Source organism: Procambarus clarkii, chromosome 24 (genome assembly GCF_040958095.1).
Source record: "Procambarus clarkii isolate CNS0578487 chromosome 24, FALCON_Pclarkii_2.0, whole genome shotgun sequence".
NCBI classification, from domain to species: Eukaryota; Metazoa; Arthropoda; class Malacostraca; order Decapoda; family Cambaridae; genus Procambarus; species Procambarus clarkii.
In genome coordinates this window covers 3,703,911-3,720,894 of record NC_091173.1, presented here as the reverse complement: position 1 = coordinate 3,720,894, position 16,984 = coordinate 3,703,911, and the positions used below count along the sequence as shown (strand labels likewise).

Sequence of the window (16,984 nt, the reverse complement as noted above, 5' to 3'; positions counted from 1 at the left end):
TTAATTGTGTTCAATTTGTTTTGTATTTTTCATTTATTTATTAAGAATGAAGCAGCTTATCTGGCACACACTGAACGAACCTTTATGACATTTGTTCTTTTTTCAAATTTGTTCAATTTTTTTTTTATTTTACAAAGAAAATTCAATGCCTTGCAATATTACAGCAGTCACCCCTTTACATCCCAGCATCATTAGCATCTTTAAACAAAAACAATAATTTATTTGCATCATCAAAGGCGTCCGAGAATGTGCGAGAAGCAACGGGAATGCACCATGTGGTTTTCTCGTTAATCAAACGAGCGCTCGCTAATCGAGACACATTGTCGGCGATCGGCGAGCTCGTTATTTAAAATGCTCGTAAATTGAGGCGCTCGTCACTCGAGGTTCCACTGTAAATAGGAGGCGCCTCGTATGTAGCTGTGACAGTTTTCATCATTCTTATGGTTTTATGTATACAGTAGTAGAGTACTGTATTCCTATTGAGATAAACACTTGCTATAGGGGCAGGTGATACTTTCTTAATTGGCTGTGATCAAAACAGCAAACTATGATTGTTCCTAGTAATTGTGATATTGGTTCTGCTTTCAGTTCAGTTTTGCTTTTCCATTTTTCACAGGTTTTTCTTTTATAAAATCAGTTATTCACATTTTGTTTTATTGAGATTGTTGTAATGCAGTGTAATTAAATGGATGTATTTATTTTTCAGAAAAGTGTAGTAGCTGGTAACACAGATTTAACTTTATCACAGAAAAGCAAAATGGCTCAAAGAAAAGCTCATAAGGTTGAGGATAGAGAGAGGACAGATGATATTCATATAGAAGAAAGTGTGGACTTTAATGGTATGTACTTATCAGACCATGTACAGCAGGGATTAAAATCTTCAGGTTTTGAACGGCCAAGTCCTATCCAATTGGCTGCCATTCCTCTTGGCCGATGTGGGCTGGACTTGGTGGTACAAGCAAAGAGTGGTACTGGCAAAACATGTGTTTTTACTGTCATTGCATTGGAAATGATAAGTGTATCTGCTCCAACAACCCAAGTTCTTGTTATTGCACCAACTCGTGAAATAGCTGTGCAGATAACTCAAGTGATCAATGCAATTGGTAGTACTATGCCGAGACTAAGAGCCTTCACCTTTATTGGTGGGATTCATTTGTCCGAAGACAAAGCTAAACTTAACTGCTGTCACATAGCAGTAGGAACCCCAGGGCGCCTAACTCAACTTGTTGAACTAGGACTTCTTAAAGTAGATAATATAAGACTGTTTGTTTTGGATGAAGCTGATCAGCTTCTCACTGGTCAGTTTACAGAAAGTGTAGTTCACTTGGCTTCTACCTTGCCACTAAATAAACAAATAATAGCACTTAGTGCAACATACACTGAAGATGTTGCTAAAGTTGCAGAAGGACTTATGCGATCACCAAACCATGTTCGACTTGGGAGAGAGTCGCCTGCCCTTCTTGGTGTTAATCAATTTGTGAGATTACTTCCATATCATCATCAACCATACCGTAGGCAACAGATCAAATTTACGGAACTTATGGCTCTTCTTGCCACAGTAACATTTAATCAGTGTCTTGTATTCTCAAGCTCTCAGTTGCGTGCTGAATCCATTTGCAATGCATTAAAAGCATCAGGATGGCCAGTTTCTTATCTGACTGGTGGTCAGACACAGAGTGATCGTTTACAGGCACTGGAAGCACTGTGTTCATATAAGTGCAGAGTCCTAGTATCAACTGATCTCTCTGCCCGTGGTTTGGATTCTGAACATGTTAATCTCGTTGTCAATCTTGACATGCCACGAGATCATGCAACATATCTTCACCGTATAGGACGTGCAGGCCGTTTTGGTTCACGAGGTGGTGCCATTACACTTGTCACAGAAGGAGAGGAATGGCAGGCTATGAGGGCTATTGCATCTCTGGCAAATGTTCGTGTGTATCTTCTACAAGACGGCTGGAAGTCCAGCATTGCCAATAATGATACTAAAAGTATGGAGGAATTGGAATTCTTATCTGATGATGAACTGCAGCTATGGCTAAAGAACAATTCTTCCCAGGTGTATGGAAGCAAAAGTAATGATAAAACTAAGGAAGCAGTGGAGAAGGAAAGTAAAGGTAATGGAAAAGCTGCTAAATTAAGAGAAAAGACCACCATCAAAGGTACAAATGAATCATTAGAGGATTCTGGTAAAGAAAACAGAGGGGATAATACAAACTCCTAAACAGAATTCTTGCAATTCAAAGAACTTTAACAAGTCAAAAGAAGTTAACAACACAAACAGTAAGGTCACAATGACTGACAAGAAAAATAGGAATAGGCAAACTAAAGATCAACAAGATCAACATAGAGAGATTGAAAACAAGAGAAAAGCGACAGTGGCTAGAAAAAGGGAAGCGGCAGCAGCTCGAATTAAAGAAGAAAATTACCACAGGGTTTTAACTCTGTTAGAGGGGATCAATAATCAACACACTTCAGTGAGTATATCCTATTCAAATATAGAATCACAATGCTTAGGAAAGTATGACAGTATTTCAGCTGCTGATAATCCAAACATACAAGTACCATCTTTGCCATTTACTCTAAACTCAACTAAAACTGATTTTGAGGCACTTGATGATTACTCGAAGACTGTTCAAGAAGAACACGAACAGAAAGTAATTTGTGTTGATGAAATGTGGGTAGATAGTGGAACTGTCATTCATGAAGGTTTGGAAGCATTAATTGAAGGAAACGATGCTCTGACAGTTTTAAACAAAGATAAAGAAGGAACATGTAGAATGACAAATGAACAAACATCGGTATCATTGGCTCAAGAAAATGGCTTCTTTTATGGAGAAGCTTGTGAAAATCCCATTAGCAATGATGTAACAGCAATAAATGTGCCAATGAATGTCCATGAAAGTGAAGGCAAACATACAATCAATGAAGTACAAAAATCATCAAAGCCATGTCATTCAACTGTGATATCAGGTAGTGATGCCACTGATTATTCTAATCCGAAAAATAGGAGAGAAAAAATACCTTCAAAATCAAAGGGTTTGAGACAAAATGGGCATACCAGACGTAATGAAAAAGAAGTAAATATGTACAAGTATCATGACACCAGCAACATGCAACATAGGGAAACAAGACATTGTAAGAATTGGGCATCATTTGCTGTCCCAGACAAGAGTCAGGTGCACACTTCAAGTGACTATGATAATAAACACTGGGGTCATTGGCATGGTGGAACTCGGTCAGTACACGACTCTTATAAAACCCAGAAATACCATAATAGCAGCAATACCCCTAAGCAGTATAATCATTCTCATTTAAACAAAAACTCTGGTAATCCACAATTTAGAACTTGTGGAAATTGCAAATCATTTGAAAAAAGTCACTTGCCTCGACTAGATAGTGACAATTATTGCAATAACTATGCAAATTATTCACAGGATTACTCTTCTGCTTACTGGAAGGAAAGAGCCTATATAGAAAGTGCCCATAAATTTGCATCCATGTTGGATTATGTTCAGACTATGGGAAGAATGAGTGCATGGATGGCCCAAGACTTTCACAAACGTAATAAGGAAAGTGAGAGTTAGAGAACAAGATTGTGAATGTGTTTGTAATTAAAGCAGAATAAATAGGCAAGAAGTTTTGATTATATTAAACACTGTATAAAGTTTTCATTATGGTTAAAGAATTATGGAAACAATATCTGTTGCTTAAGTTTACACACATTCTTTTTTACTTTCGTTGTAAATTTAAAAATCTATTTTAATGCTGTATTTGTTTTAGGTGAAATTGCCATTTAATACAATTTCTTGAACTTTGATAGTGTTAATTAAACATAACAAATTAAGGATGCCGAAAAGATGCGGGAGAAAGTTGGCCAATATTTGTACCGGTACTAAAGTGGTGCGGACCATAGACTCTAGTGCGGCACCTTGTGTAACAGTGAGCTCATACTTTGTTGAGTCAAATAGGGATTTGGACCAGAATAATGGTTGTGAGACTGTTAATGTGATGGTAGATAATGTAGGAGGAAGTGAAGAGAAAATATACCCATTGGAAGAGAGAGAAAGAAGTAGGAATAGTTTGTTGAGAAATACAGGTGTAACTGGAGATGCTGAGTCTTCAGAAGGAAGTATTGCTGAAGGTTCAAGATTGTCAGAAGACTTCTATGATCAAGACAGTGTTGCTTTGGCTAAAGCTCTTCTAGGTAAGTGAAAATTACAAGTTTTTATTTTATGTATTGTATAGTTGTATATTTATAATACTGTACTAAGATTAAATGAAACTTGAATAAAAAATAAGCTTACAATAATAGTATAGTGATATAGTCATTCACATTGTACACTTAAATTTTTGTTGACTGCAAATTCATAATTTTTTCTGGGGGGAGCCCCTATGGCTCCCCAGAGCTATCCATGGCTGATATGGATACCCTAACTATTTTGCATCAGTCGATGTGGGTGGAGTTCTAGGCCTACCGGGGACCACGAGCCAGAACCTGGCCCCCTCGGAGAGGCACGGGGAGCCCATAGAAATGCACATGTGATTTGGAGTATTCTATATCTGCCATCGACCGGGACAGGCACCCAGAAAGGTAAGCGCCACAAAAACCCTTATTCTGGTTAACAACAAAAATCGACAAACGAGTGGACAGAACTCCCTCAGGAAAACGAACTAACAAGCATGACGTCACACGAGCCGCGCCACATGTCATGTCTGCGCAGCTCCCCCCTCCCCGGGAGGGGGAAGGGGGAGCCCCAGACCCCCGCGCCGGCGCTCCCCGCCTCAGTTCCTCGGCTGATGGGATAATGCACGGTCGTAAGGCTCCAGCTCCGATCTTGTCAGTGCTGTGACTTGTTTGCAGTGCTGCTCTTACGGTGGTCGTGTGAGCTGGGAGTAGTATTCTCAGGTACTCGGGCTGCATGTGCTTAGGGTCACCTTCCCTGAGTGCCCTGTAAGTACCGCCCTTGTTGCTTGCGGTTGCCTTTCACAAGCCACCTTGGGTCTACCTCTGTTGGCTTTTCGCTGCTTGGTGTTTGGCCGCCCCGAGTGTTTGGGGGTTTTACTCCCTTGTTTACCTTGGGGTAAGTGGTAGTTATCGCACTGGTGGGGCGCAGGGTACTGCGTAGCTAGGTTTTACCTATGACAGCGGCCGGCTCTGTTCCCTCTGGGTACGTTGTCCACTTGTGTGGTTTTTCTTTTATATTTGTTTTTGCCTGGTAGGGGGGTCTGCCTTGTGTTCCCCCTCATTATATTAGGTTCGTTTGTGTGGTGGCACCCCCTGCTTCGCTCTCACGGGTGGACACGTCCCATGGGTTCAGCTTTAGCAGTTTGCTTGGTAGTTTGGGGTGCCGGTTAGCAGTGCCCTGCCTGGGATAACCCTTAGCAGACCCAGTCTAGGGGCCCTGGGAAACCCCCCGGGGGCTCTCGGGTCCAATAGTGGAGACTCTTGCGTCCCCTCTCGCTTTGTGCGAGTTGAGGGTTGCTCTGTTCCTTTGTCTCAGGGTGACTCTCCTTGTTTTTGCCTCCGTCATGCTGCCTGTTGGGTCGGTGACACATTCGACCCTGAGTCCTGCGAGCTTTGTTGCTTGTTCGTGATTCCATTCACCCAGTCTGCTGAGGAATTCCCGCGGGTGCAGGCAGCTCGCGCATTGCAGGGTAGGATGTTGCAACGCGTTCAGGTTTGTCGCTTCCCCGGACGCCCCGATGCTGCCCCGCTTGTGTAGGGATCCAGACTTGGGGGTTTTGGTCGCTTCGGCCTTGGTTCTTCCACGCCCCCCTTGTTTTTCCCCCTTCTGCTTCCGGCCCCTACACATCTGCAGGCTTCGGGGTCGGGGCGGGGTTAGAGGTTCTGAGACTTGGGCAGTTTTGGGGGTTGCCCCGTCCGGGGTAGCTGCGAAGGCATTCGAGTCTGTTCCTCCGGCCGATGCTCCGGGGTCTGACCAGTGGGCCCCTTCTCTTCCAGCTCTCTTGGCTGCCCCGGCTTTTTCTTGTGGGGCCGGGGCTTTAGAGGTCGACTCGACCCCGGGGCCTGGTGTGGAGGCTCCTGGGGTTGGGGAGGAGCGGCCTTGGGGGCCTTGGGCTCCATTGCACCCCGCCTGGATTTCCGTCCTTCTGAGCGGGGCTTACTGTTGCGAGGAGTGGGGTTTTCTTTCCCCCCCTCTGCGTACGATTTAGGCTTGGGTTCTGCTCCTCCCCAGGTTTGGTTCCGTGTCCCTGTGGTTTCTTCGGTTCCGTCTTCCGGAGGTTTTCGGCTAACCACATCTCTTCGCCTGCGGTGCGGTTGGCCTTTGCGGCTTGCCTCCTGCGTATCCTGGAGCTTGCCTCCATACTGGTTCCTTCTGTTCTGGACAGTTTGGACTCCTTGTAGCCGTTTGGGCTCCTTGTAGCCGTTTGGGCTCCTTGTAGCTGTTTGGGCTCCAGGTAGCAGTTTGGGCTCCAGGTAGCAGTTTGGGCTCCTTTGTAGCCGTTTGGGCTCCTTTGTAGCCGTTTGGGCTCCTTTGTAGCCGTTTGGGCTCCTTTGTAGCCGTTTGGGCTCCTTTGTAGTCGTTTGGGCTCCTTTGTAGCTGGTTGGGCTGCTTCTCGCCTTGTTGGGCTGCTTCTCGCCTTGTTGGGCTCCTTGTAGCCAGTTGGGCTACTTCTCGCCTTGTTGGGCTACTTCTCGCCTTGTTGGGCTACTTCTCGCCTGGTTGGGCTACTTCTCGTCAGGTTGGGCTACTTCTCGCCTGGTTGGGCTACTTCTCGCCTGGTTGGGCTACTTCTCGCCTGGTTGGGCTACTTCTCGCCTGGTTGGGCTACTTTTCTTTCGCATCCCGCGCGTGCGCTGTAGGAGTTTGTTTTGGTTCCGGGCGGTGTGCACAAGTGTTCTGCATCCATTTTCTCTCAGGGGGGCTTCGCCTCTCGCTCTTTTCTTAATCCAATCCGTGCCCCGTTGCTTTGGGGGTGTTCTGGGGTGCTGCTGTGGGGGAAGTCACGAGGTTTTTCCCTGCGTTCTGGGGTGGGGAGCCTCCTTCGCCGCTCCCCTCCTCTCCAGCATGGGTGCCCTGGCCGCCTCCGGCGGCTAAGGACTCGAAAGCTTGTGTCATGGCCCTTCAGCGCCTATGTTCTGCAGGTGAGTTGGTGCAGTTTGGCGTTTCCTTCGTCCTGACGCTGTTTTTGTTTTTGGCAGTAGGAATGGGTGTACATACGTACTTGAGAACGTGGACCGTATCATCCAAGGTGCCTACTGCGGGGCTATTAGCCCATCCTGGGCAGCTCTTGTTCTCTCCACCTGCTGTTTCCTCGGTTCATGGGTGTCTGCGGGTGGCCTCTTGGCCCTTCCGAGGCGGCTCCTGCCTGTACTCCTCCTGCCCCTCTCCTATGCTAGTCTAACCTTGCTTGAGTTCGGGGCCCCGCCTCCACCTTGTTCCGCAGTGCAACAGTGGGGGTGCCTGTTCGGTGGTACGTTTTCCTGCGTCGAAGGTGTTTTGTGCTCGCCTCCTTGTGCTTGCAGGATCGGGTTCTGGCTCTTTGGTTCCACCTCTTCCCTGTCGTTTGCATGTCGGTGGATTCTGTGCTTTATGGGCGCTCTCGTCTCTGTTCTTGGGGCTGTGTATGGGGTCAGCCCAAGTTGGGCTGCCTAATGTGTTTCCTTCGATTGCCTGTTACGCTGCACACGTTTCTTCTACCGTCTCTGTGGCTCAGTTGGGTGCTTGGTTTCCACCTGTGTTCCCTGGTGTGCCACTCGTGTACGATTTATCTATCTTCTGTCGCTGCCTCGGGGAGTGTAGTGACGTTTTGCTGCGGTTTTGGTACTGCAGCTGCGTGTCGGGGTTGGTTGTGGCATTGTGTTCGGCCCTTCCGTGCTCCCTCTGGGGTTCTCCTTCCTTGCCGGTCTTGCTGTGCAGGGCCTGGTTTTTCCATGTTCCTTGGATTCTCTGTCTTGTCCTCGCCTCGTTGTGCTGGCTGGGGATGAGCTTGGGGTCTTCGTCTCGCCCTTCGCCTATCCTCCGGTTTCAGTTCAAGTTCCAGAGCCTAGTGGGCTCCCTTCCTTTGTGTTTTTCACGGCTGCCCCGGGGTTTTTCTTGACACTGGGGCTTTGAGGGGACAGCTCGGCCCCGGGGCCTGCAGGGTGGGTTCCCGGGGCTAGGGTGGGGCTAACGTGAGAGGCCTCAGGCCCTGTTGGTCCCCGCCGGGGCATTTCTACCCCTCTGGGCAGGGCTTGCAGTTTTGTGGTGTGGGGTTTTTCCGTTCCCCCTCTCCGCACGTGCTTTGTGGGCGTCGGCCCCTCCCTAGGCTCGGTTTCCTTGTCCGTTGTGCCCGTTGTTTCCGTCCTGTCAGTGGGTGCTTTTCTACGGTCTTCACCCCTTTTTTCCGGGACGGGCCTTCTCCGTCATGTCCACCTCTTCTTGGGGTTTTCTGCACGACTTTTGGTCTCGGGTGCGACGGGGTTTTTGTGCCTTCGTCCTTTGTGTTTGCTTCTTTTTGTTCTTGATGGTTTGGGACGGTTTTGCTCCTTCCCGTTTTCTGGTACGTCTGCCATCATTCGGTTGCGCTTCCCTCCGGTCCTTTCTAGGGCTTGTGGGTCCTCTTCCCGGCAGCTTCTGGATGTTTGACCTTCTTGTTCTTTTGTGCATATATCTTCTCTTCGCGCTGTCTCGGCGCTACTCATTTTCCTGGGGGCGATTTTGCTCCTCTTAATGAGTCTTTTCGACCCTGTCCTTCTGCGGGATGTTGGTGCGGAGCAGCTCCGTTTGCGAGTTCCTTCCCTGTCAGCTGCACTTGTGGCGGTGGACTTGCACGCTTGTGGCATTTTAGTTTTGGTCCTGTGTTTTCTTTTCCCTCCTGGGGCTGTCATAGGATTGGCTTGCGGAGGATGTAGAGGCGCTTGGGGCCGTTCCTGGGTCTGGCACCTTGGTTTCTGCTGCTTGCTTTCGGTATCGATGTTCCTTCTGCGCCGTTTAGCAGGCTGTCTCGTGCATTGTTTCACCTCCGGCCTGCTTATGCACTGCCTGTGCCGTCCTGGTCTTTGGACGCGGTGCTCTCCTGTTTTTCTTCTTGGTGGTTGTGGCTCCTTGGGGTCAGGTTTGCTTTGCCTCGGCTGTCTTTTTATGTTGGCATTAGCCTCTGGGGGTCGTACGGCGGAGCTTCATGCTCTTCTCAGGCGCAGTAGTTTTTGGCTCCTATGGTCGTGGTCTTAGGTTTCTTCGTCTGCGGCCGTTCTCCCTTTTTCTGGCGAATGATGTGCCTGCTGCTTTCTGGAGGGGTCCTTGGGTTGTTGTCTCGACTTCGTGTTGAGGAGTGGTTCACCGACCGCCTCCCGGGTATATCCCCTTGTTTTCTTAGGTAGTCTTTGGTGAAGTAGCTCCGGGGAGCCGTAGGGTCTCCCCCCAGAAAACCAGTGTTGAATGTAATGAAACGCCATTTTCTGGGTGAGTCCTGGAGGCTACCCGGCACCCTCCCCCCTCCGGTCGGCGTTTTTTTTCGCGGTTTTGATATCCAGCATCGGAACTGGGGCGGGGATCGCCGGCGCGGGGGTCTGGGGCTCCCCCTTCCCCCTCCCGGGGAGGGGGGAGCTGCGCAGACATGACATGTGGCGCGGCTCGTGTGACGTCATGCTTGTTAGTTCGTTTTCCTGGGGGAGATCTGTCCACTCGTTTGTCGATTTTTGTTGTTAACCAGAATAGGGGTTTGCTTTGTGGCGCTTACCTTTCTGGGTGCCTGTCCCGGTTGATGGCAGATATAGAATGCTCCAAATCACATGTGCATTTCTGCATTTCTATGGGCCGTTGCTCCCCGTGCCTCTCTGAGGGGGGCCAGGTTCTGGCTCGTGGTCCCCGGTAGGCCTAGAACTCCACCCACATCGACTGATGCAAAATAGTTAGGGTATCCATATCAGCCATGGATAGCTCCGGGGACCCTCCGGAACTCACCCAGAAAATGGCGTTTCATTACATTCAACGCTGTTTTTTTTTTTTTTTTTTTTTGACTCCAAAGTTCTTTGCCATGAGTTATACATAGGTAGTTTAAAGTTTATAAGATATAAACTGTAGTTTACAGATATCATTGCCTTAATTATTTCTTGAGTGGTGCTGTGTCCTATACTGGGGAAAGGAGAAAACATGATCAGTAAGGTGATGGTACTGTGCTAATCTGAGTAATTTTCAATAGGTCAAGTTGTTGTCAGAGTGGTGGAGGGTGCACGTATTTCTGGAATAATTGTAGAAACGGAAAGTTATCTTGGTGGTGCAGATGCAGCCTCTCATAGTTTCAATGGGAAAAGAACCGCCAGAACAGAACCAATGTACATGAAACCAGGAACTTCATATGTATACTCAATTTATGGAATGTACTACTGCTTCAATATCTCTAGTAAAGGTGAGCCGAGTGTTAATATATTTGATAAGTGTGTTATTTTTGCACGACTATGGCGGGGCCAAATGGAGGTTCCGTGAAGTTAGCTCACAGAGTTGGCTCGGACATGAGTCATATCAGTCTTCAATGTCCTTAATGGCTTACCAGAGCCAGAACCTGGCCTTCCTCACAGAGGCACAGGTAGCCAAGGATTGTTACAGTCACCTGCATCAAGGAAATATCCAGAAAGTAAATGAAGCAGACAAGCTTCAAGGTTCACAAAAAGAAGAGAAACAAAGCAAACACAGCAACAAACAATCCACCCAGTAATTAGGTGGAATCTCCTAGTTACACCCAAGCACTGCCAGGTGGCAACACCACTTACAGCTCCAAAACCTGTTTTCAAAAAGACTTTGGTCCTGTTGCTGATGTGCCAATGTGTGGACCACTCCTTGAGTCACCAGCTTTAGTGGGTCTCTCTCTGTTTTTGGATTTGGCACAATTGGTTTTTCTTCTGGTGCCATGTTTGCTACTTCATTTGTCCATCTGTCTTGGTTTGAGGTACTGACCCCTTTTGCTACCCCCTCCTCTCCCCCTCACCTCCCCCATCTCATTCTTTTTGCTTGAGGATGTCTGAGGGTTTCAGTGTGGTCTGCAGTTGCTGTAAGAGTAGCTTGGAGAGTTGAGCTGTTGAATCCCACTTGGGGTGTGTAACTGTTTGTTTGTCTGGAGGGAAACTTTGGATTTGGATCAAATCCTTTGAGACTTTGGTGATGTCTTCCTATCTATCGTCATTGAGTATTGAACTCGGCTCTTTCCCGGGGTATTAATTTTGGGCTTCTGGGGTGGGTCCCCTTGGTTCCTACCCTCAGACACATGATATCTGCAAGTTTGTGATTTAGCTTGCAGTGTTTTCCCAACATGTCATGGGCTGATATTTTTGGGCTTGGGGATGGTGGGGGGGGGGGGCATTTGGAGGTCTTAACAGTGTTGTAGCGGCTTGTTACCTGGTTCCCATCAGCTTCAGGTTTCCCCATCCAAGGTTCACTTCTTTGAGGATGTAGTCTTCGCTCGCCTCCTCCCCGGTAAGTCCTGGTTTTACCTTCTGCTCTGTGGTTTCCTTCTACAGTGAGCCACCATTTGGCCTCTCCAGAAAACCAACATTGGCTTGAATGAAATGCCTTGGTCTGGTACCTTGTTTCCCCTTCCAGGTATGTCAGTATGTGGTTTTTAGCTCCAGATTGAGCTTTGTTAACGTGTGGAGCCAGATATTTTGTTTCACTTACTTTCTGGATGTTTCCTCTGTGAAGGTGATTGTTACGTACCATCTACTATGGCTTGAGAATAGAACAGTATCCCACAAATTCCCCCACTTCATACACCGGCACAGAAAATGAGGACAATGAAAACGTGGACAGTGAACTAACTCTAGTGTATTTACAGGTCGTAACATACAAAAACTATCCCACACAATCATACAACTAAGTAACACCACGTAACTTGGTCAGAAATGGAGGCAGTCTCGTGCACACAGTTTTACTAAAACACAGTAATAAGAATTTCCCACTCTACTGGGGATACTAACTGAATGGCAATTTCACTCCAAGACGTACAAACTCATTGAAAAAGACCTATATCCTAATACATTGACAAAAAACTTAACTTAATGGGGCTGAGGCCACAGAGATATCACTGGACCATGTCTCCACACCGCCTCCCAGTTGACAACTGACTCCAAACTCCTGCGCTTTTGCCTGCATTGGCTTGCATCCGAACGAAAGCATTAGGACGCCTAGGCCTAGTAATTCCCTGCTAGGCTATCTCTCCTAACTTTCATTCCTTTACTTAGAACTGTTAAACAAAACCAAACTGGTAAATACTGGGACAATATCTAAGCGAAGGAAACCATAATAATTAATTTACATAGTATCTAACATAGGTCTCCCCACACATCTGGGTGGAAGGCCTACCTACTTGTGTCTGTTGCCACATGCACACATGACTTGAGAGTAACATTACTGTTACACAAGACTAGACTTAATATACCCTCACAGGTGAACGGTATATGTAAATCAGCTTACATAAGGTAAACTTAACTGAAATACGTACTGACATACGCAAGAATTACAGTAACTGCCATGAGTAAAATTGGCAGCGGATCGCATGTCCGCCATGTGTGTGAGAGTGATGCTTTCGTCCCCTCAGCAACTGGGAATTCACTATAACCAAACAATACATAGGATGTTAAACATACTTGGCCAACCGCCAATTCATCCACACATCTGAACTATACGACTCCAGAACTCTGCAACATATCTCTGGGCCATGAAAAACTCAATCAAGTCTCGTGCATTCTCCATTTCACCTCACTCAATGACAAGGTTGGTAACTTCCTAATCCCTGATATCCGTCAGCCTCTCGAGGCAGCCTAGAGTACCACTTGACTCCTCACGGTTTGCGCTCTTGCGCGCTCTCACATATATATATCCATAAAACACACGAATACATGCCCTGACAACAATAACACCTCCAAATACTCTGTTCTGATGATAATAACAATAAATAATACAAGGCACAATCTTAGCATCTTCAATCTTAATGGTTAGTATACTAATTACTTATACTTAAATGTTACGAGTCAGTTAATCATTCACTCTGATTAACTGGTTCGTAACAGTGATCATACAGCCAGACCTCTAAAACAAAGACACAAAGTCCATTCCATGCACCTGCCAGACCCCGTGTTTATGAATGAAAAGTGATTTACACACGACTCGCAACTAATGACGTCCGAACACTTGCGGAACAAGTGCTTCACCGACGACTTTTGTTCGAACTACAATGCTATAAATGCTTCACCCACGTACTACAAATACAAGTAATTGGCAACAGAACCTAAACACCTAACCTAGTGCCTAAATATACACAATATGCTAGCATATAATAATAATAATTTATATTTGAGAAAGGTTGGTTTGAATGAACAGAATGTTAAAATTGATGAATGCATCTTTGGGTTGACCGCTGAATAGGAAACCATCCTCAGACATGGTCTGAGGACGGGTTGGATCATAACAATCCCCTGCTCCAGGCACCTTTATGAGTTGGGGTTGACGGGACATTCTGGTCTCTGGAAGTCCATTAAGGACTCCTAAGGCTGATGTGGCATGTGTGTGGAGCTACCACAGCAAGCTTTTCATTACATTCAACACTTTTTATTCAATATTGTTGTCTCTTGATTATGAGATGCAAGTCTTGAATACAGTTATTGTAGCCAGTTGGCTAGGTAGGTAGGTACGATAGTTTGGAAAACATGAGGTACAGAGCTTTTCACGGTACTTAGACTCTTATATTTGATTGAATGTTACTCTTTTTATTCTGTTTGACAGTCAATTGAATATCCATCATCCTACTTTACCTGTTACAGAGCACCACTTGGTTTTCGAACTTTAATTATCCAAAACTTCCAGTTTCCCGATTGGGGTTGGGGAGTAGGAAGGGGTCTGCCAAGCGTCACGCCGGCCTGTGGTGGTGGGTGGGAGATTGTCCAGTTTGCCCACTGTGACTTCACAGATTCACAGCCTATTATTCTTATTATTTTGAATTGTCATAAGGCTGGAATGTTCATTCTGTGCTTTTGTTTTACATATCTGCACAATCAAGAAACATCTGTGCACCATGTCGGCTCCAAATGCAGGCATTGCTTCAATGATGGCTGACCGGTGGGTGGATGGATGGGAGAGCTTAGGTGGGAGGGAGTATGAGAGAGGGGGGATAATTAGTCAGAAAGGGAGGGAGAGAGAGATGCTAGGAGGGAGGGGGAGGTAGGGAGAGATGTTAGGAGGGAGGGAGAGATGCTAGGAGGGAGGGGGAGGTAGGGAGAGATGCTAGGAGGGAGGCAGGAAGGGAGGGAAGTAGTGAGAATTGGGGAGGGAGGGAAAGACAGGCAGGTTGACTGGCAGGCAGGCAGGCAGGCAAAGACAGGCAAGCAGGTTGGCAGGCAGGATGTGCCTGCAGGTTGGCAGACTGGCCGGCAGGATGTTCCTGCAGGCTGGATGTTCCTGCAGGCTGGATGTTCCTGCAGGCTGGATGTTCCTGCAGGCTGGATGTTCCTGCAGGCTGGATGTTCCTGCAGGCTAGATGTGCCTGCAGGCTGGATGTGCCTGCAGGCTGGATGTTCCTGCAGGCTGGATGTTCCTGCAGGCTAGATGTGCCTGCAGGCTGGATGTGCCTGCAGGCTGGATGTTCCTGCAGGCTGAGGCTGGATGTGCCTGCAGGCTGGATGTTCCTGCAAACTGGATGTTCCTGCAGGCTGGATGTTCCTGCAGGCTGGATGTTCCTGCAGGCTGGATGTTCCTGCAGGCTGGATGTTCCTGCAGGCTGGATGTGCCTGCAGGCTGGATGTTCCTGCAGGCTGGATGTTCCTGCAGGCTGGATGTTCCTGCAGGCTGAGGCTGGATGTTCCTGCAGGCTGGATGTTCCTGCAGGCTGGATGTTCCTGCAGGCTGGATGTTCCTGCAGGCTGAGGCTGGATGTTCCTGCAGGCTGGATGTTCCTGCAGGCTGGATGTTCCTGCAGGCTGGATGTTCCTGCAGGCTGGATGTGCCTGCAGGCTGGATGTTCCTGCAGGCTGGATGTTCCTGCAGGCTGGATGTTCCTGCAGGCTGGATGTTCCTGCAGGCTGGATGTTCCTGCAGGCTGGATGTTCCTGCAGGCTGGATGTTCCTGCAGGCTGGATGTTCCTGCAGGCTGAGGCTGGATGTTCCTGCAGGCTGGATGTTCCTGCAGGCTGGATGTTCCTGCAGGCTGGATGTTCCTGCAGGCTGGATGTTCCTGCAGGCTGGATGTGCCTGCAGGCTGGATGTTCCTGCAGGCTGGATGTTCCTGCAGGCTGGATGTTCCTGCAGGCTGGATGTTCCTGCAGGCTGGATGTTCCTGCAGGCTGGATGTGCCTGCAGGCTGGATGTTCCTGCAGGCTGGATGTTCCTGCAGGCTGGATGTTCCTGCAGGCTGGATGTTCCTGCAGGCTGGATGTTCCTGCAGGCTGGATGTGCCTGCAGGCTGGATGTTCCTGCAGGCTGGATGTTCCTGCAGGCTGGATGTTCCTGCAGGCTGAGGCTGGATGTTCCTGCAGGCTGGATGTTCCTGCAGGCTGGATGTTCCTGCAGGCTGAGGCTGGATGTTCCTGCAGGCTGGATGTTCCTGCAGGCTGGATGTTCCTGCAGGCTGGATGTTCCTGCAGGCTGGATGTGCCTGCAGGCTGGATGTTCCTGCAGGCTGGATGTTCCTGCAGGCTGGATGTTCCTGCAGGCTGGATGTTCCTGCAGGCTGGATGTTCCTGCAGGCTGGATGTGCCTGCAGGCTGGATGTGCCTGCAGGCTGGATGTTCCTGCAGGCTAGATGTGCCTGCAGGCTGGATGTGCCTGCAGGCTGGATGTTCCTGCAGGCTGGATGTTCCTGCAGGCTAGATGTGCCTGCAGGCTGGATGTGCCTGCAGGCTGGATGTTCCTGCAGGCTGGATGTTCCTGCAGGCTGAGGCTGGATGTGCCTGCAGGCTGGATGTTCCTGCAGGCTGGATGTTCCTGCAGGCTGGATGTGCCTGCAGGCTGGATGTTCCTGCAGGCTGGATGTTCCTGCAGGCTGGATGTTCCTGCAGGCTGGATGTTCCTGCAGGCTGGATGTTCCTGCAGGCTGGATGTTCCTGCAGGCTGGATGTGCCTGCAGGCTGAGGCTGGATGTGCCTGCAGGCTGGATGTTCCTGCAGGCTGGATGTTCCTGCAGGCTGGATGTTCCTGCAGGCTGGATGTGCCTGCAGGCTGGAAGTGCCTGCAGGCTGGATGTTCCTGCAGGCTGGATGTGCCTGCAGGCTGGAAGTGCCTGCAGGCTGGATGTTCCTGCAGGCTGGATGTGCCTGCAGGCTGAGGCTGGATGTGCCTGCAGGCGGATGTTCCTGCAGGCTGGATGTTCCTGCAGGCTGGATGTTCCTGCAGGCTGGATGTTCCTGCAGGCTGGATGTGCCTGCAGGCTGGATGTTCCTGCAGGCTGGATGTTCCTGCAGGCTGGATGTTCCTGCAGGCTGGATGTTCCTGCAGGCTGGATGTTCCTGCAGGCTGGATGTGCCTGCAGGCTGGATGTTCCTGCAGGCTGGATGTGCCTGCAGGCTGGATGTGCCTGCAGGCTGGATGTGCCTGCAGGCTGGATGTTCCTGCAGGCTGGATGTTCCTGCAGGCTGGATGTTCCTGCAGGCTGGATGTGCCTGCAGGCGGATGTTCCTGCAGGCTGGATGTTCCTGCAGGCTGGATGTTCCTGCAGGCTGGATGTTCCTGCAGGCTGGATGTTCCTGCAGGCTGGATGTTCCTGCAGGCTGGATGTTCCTGCAGGCTGGATGTTCCTGCAGGCTGGATGTTCCTGCAGGCTGGATGTTCCTGCAGGCTGGATGTTCCTGCAGGCTAGATGTTCCTGCAGGCTAGATGTGCCTGCAGGCTGGATGTGCCTGCAGGCTGGATGTGCCTGCAGGCTGGATGTGCCTGCAGGCTGGATGTTCCTGCAGGATGTGCCTGCAGGCTGGATGTTCCTGCAGGATGTGCCTGCAGGCTGGATGTTCCTGCAGGATGTGCCTGCAGGATGTGCCTGCAGGCTGAATGTTCCTGCA

At 48.8% G+C, this 16,984-nt stretch overlaps 1 protein-coding gene across 22 annotated transcripts in view; it reads left to right on the top strand.

Moving 5' to 3' along the window:
* LOC123761795 (uncharacterized) overlaps positions 1–16,984 on the top strand; it is a 55,006-nt gene that overhangs the window by 20,752 nt on the left and 17,270 nt on the right. For 10 of the 22 annotated variants that reach the window (XM_069330479.1, XM_069330485.1, XM_069330488.1 and 7 more), the window contains exons 2-3: positions 3,784–4,207; positions 10,150–10,356. In XM_069330479.1, coding sequence (XP_069186580.1) covers positions 3,850–4,207; positions 10,150–10,356 — 565 coding nt within the window. In that variant the 5' untranslated portion in view covers positions 3,784–3,849. Of the gene's footprint in view, positions 1–706; positions 3,008–3,783; positions 4,208–10,149; positions 10,357–16,984 lie in introns of those variants that run through there. The other 12 variants (XM_069330483.1, XM_069330482.1, XM_069330473.1 and 9 more) reach the window with 4 other exon arrangements.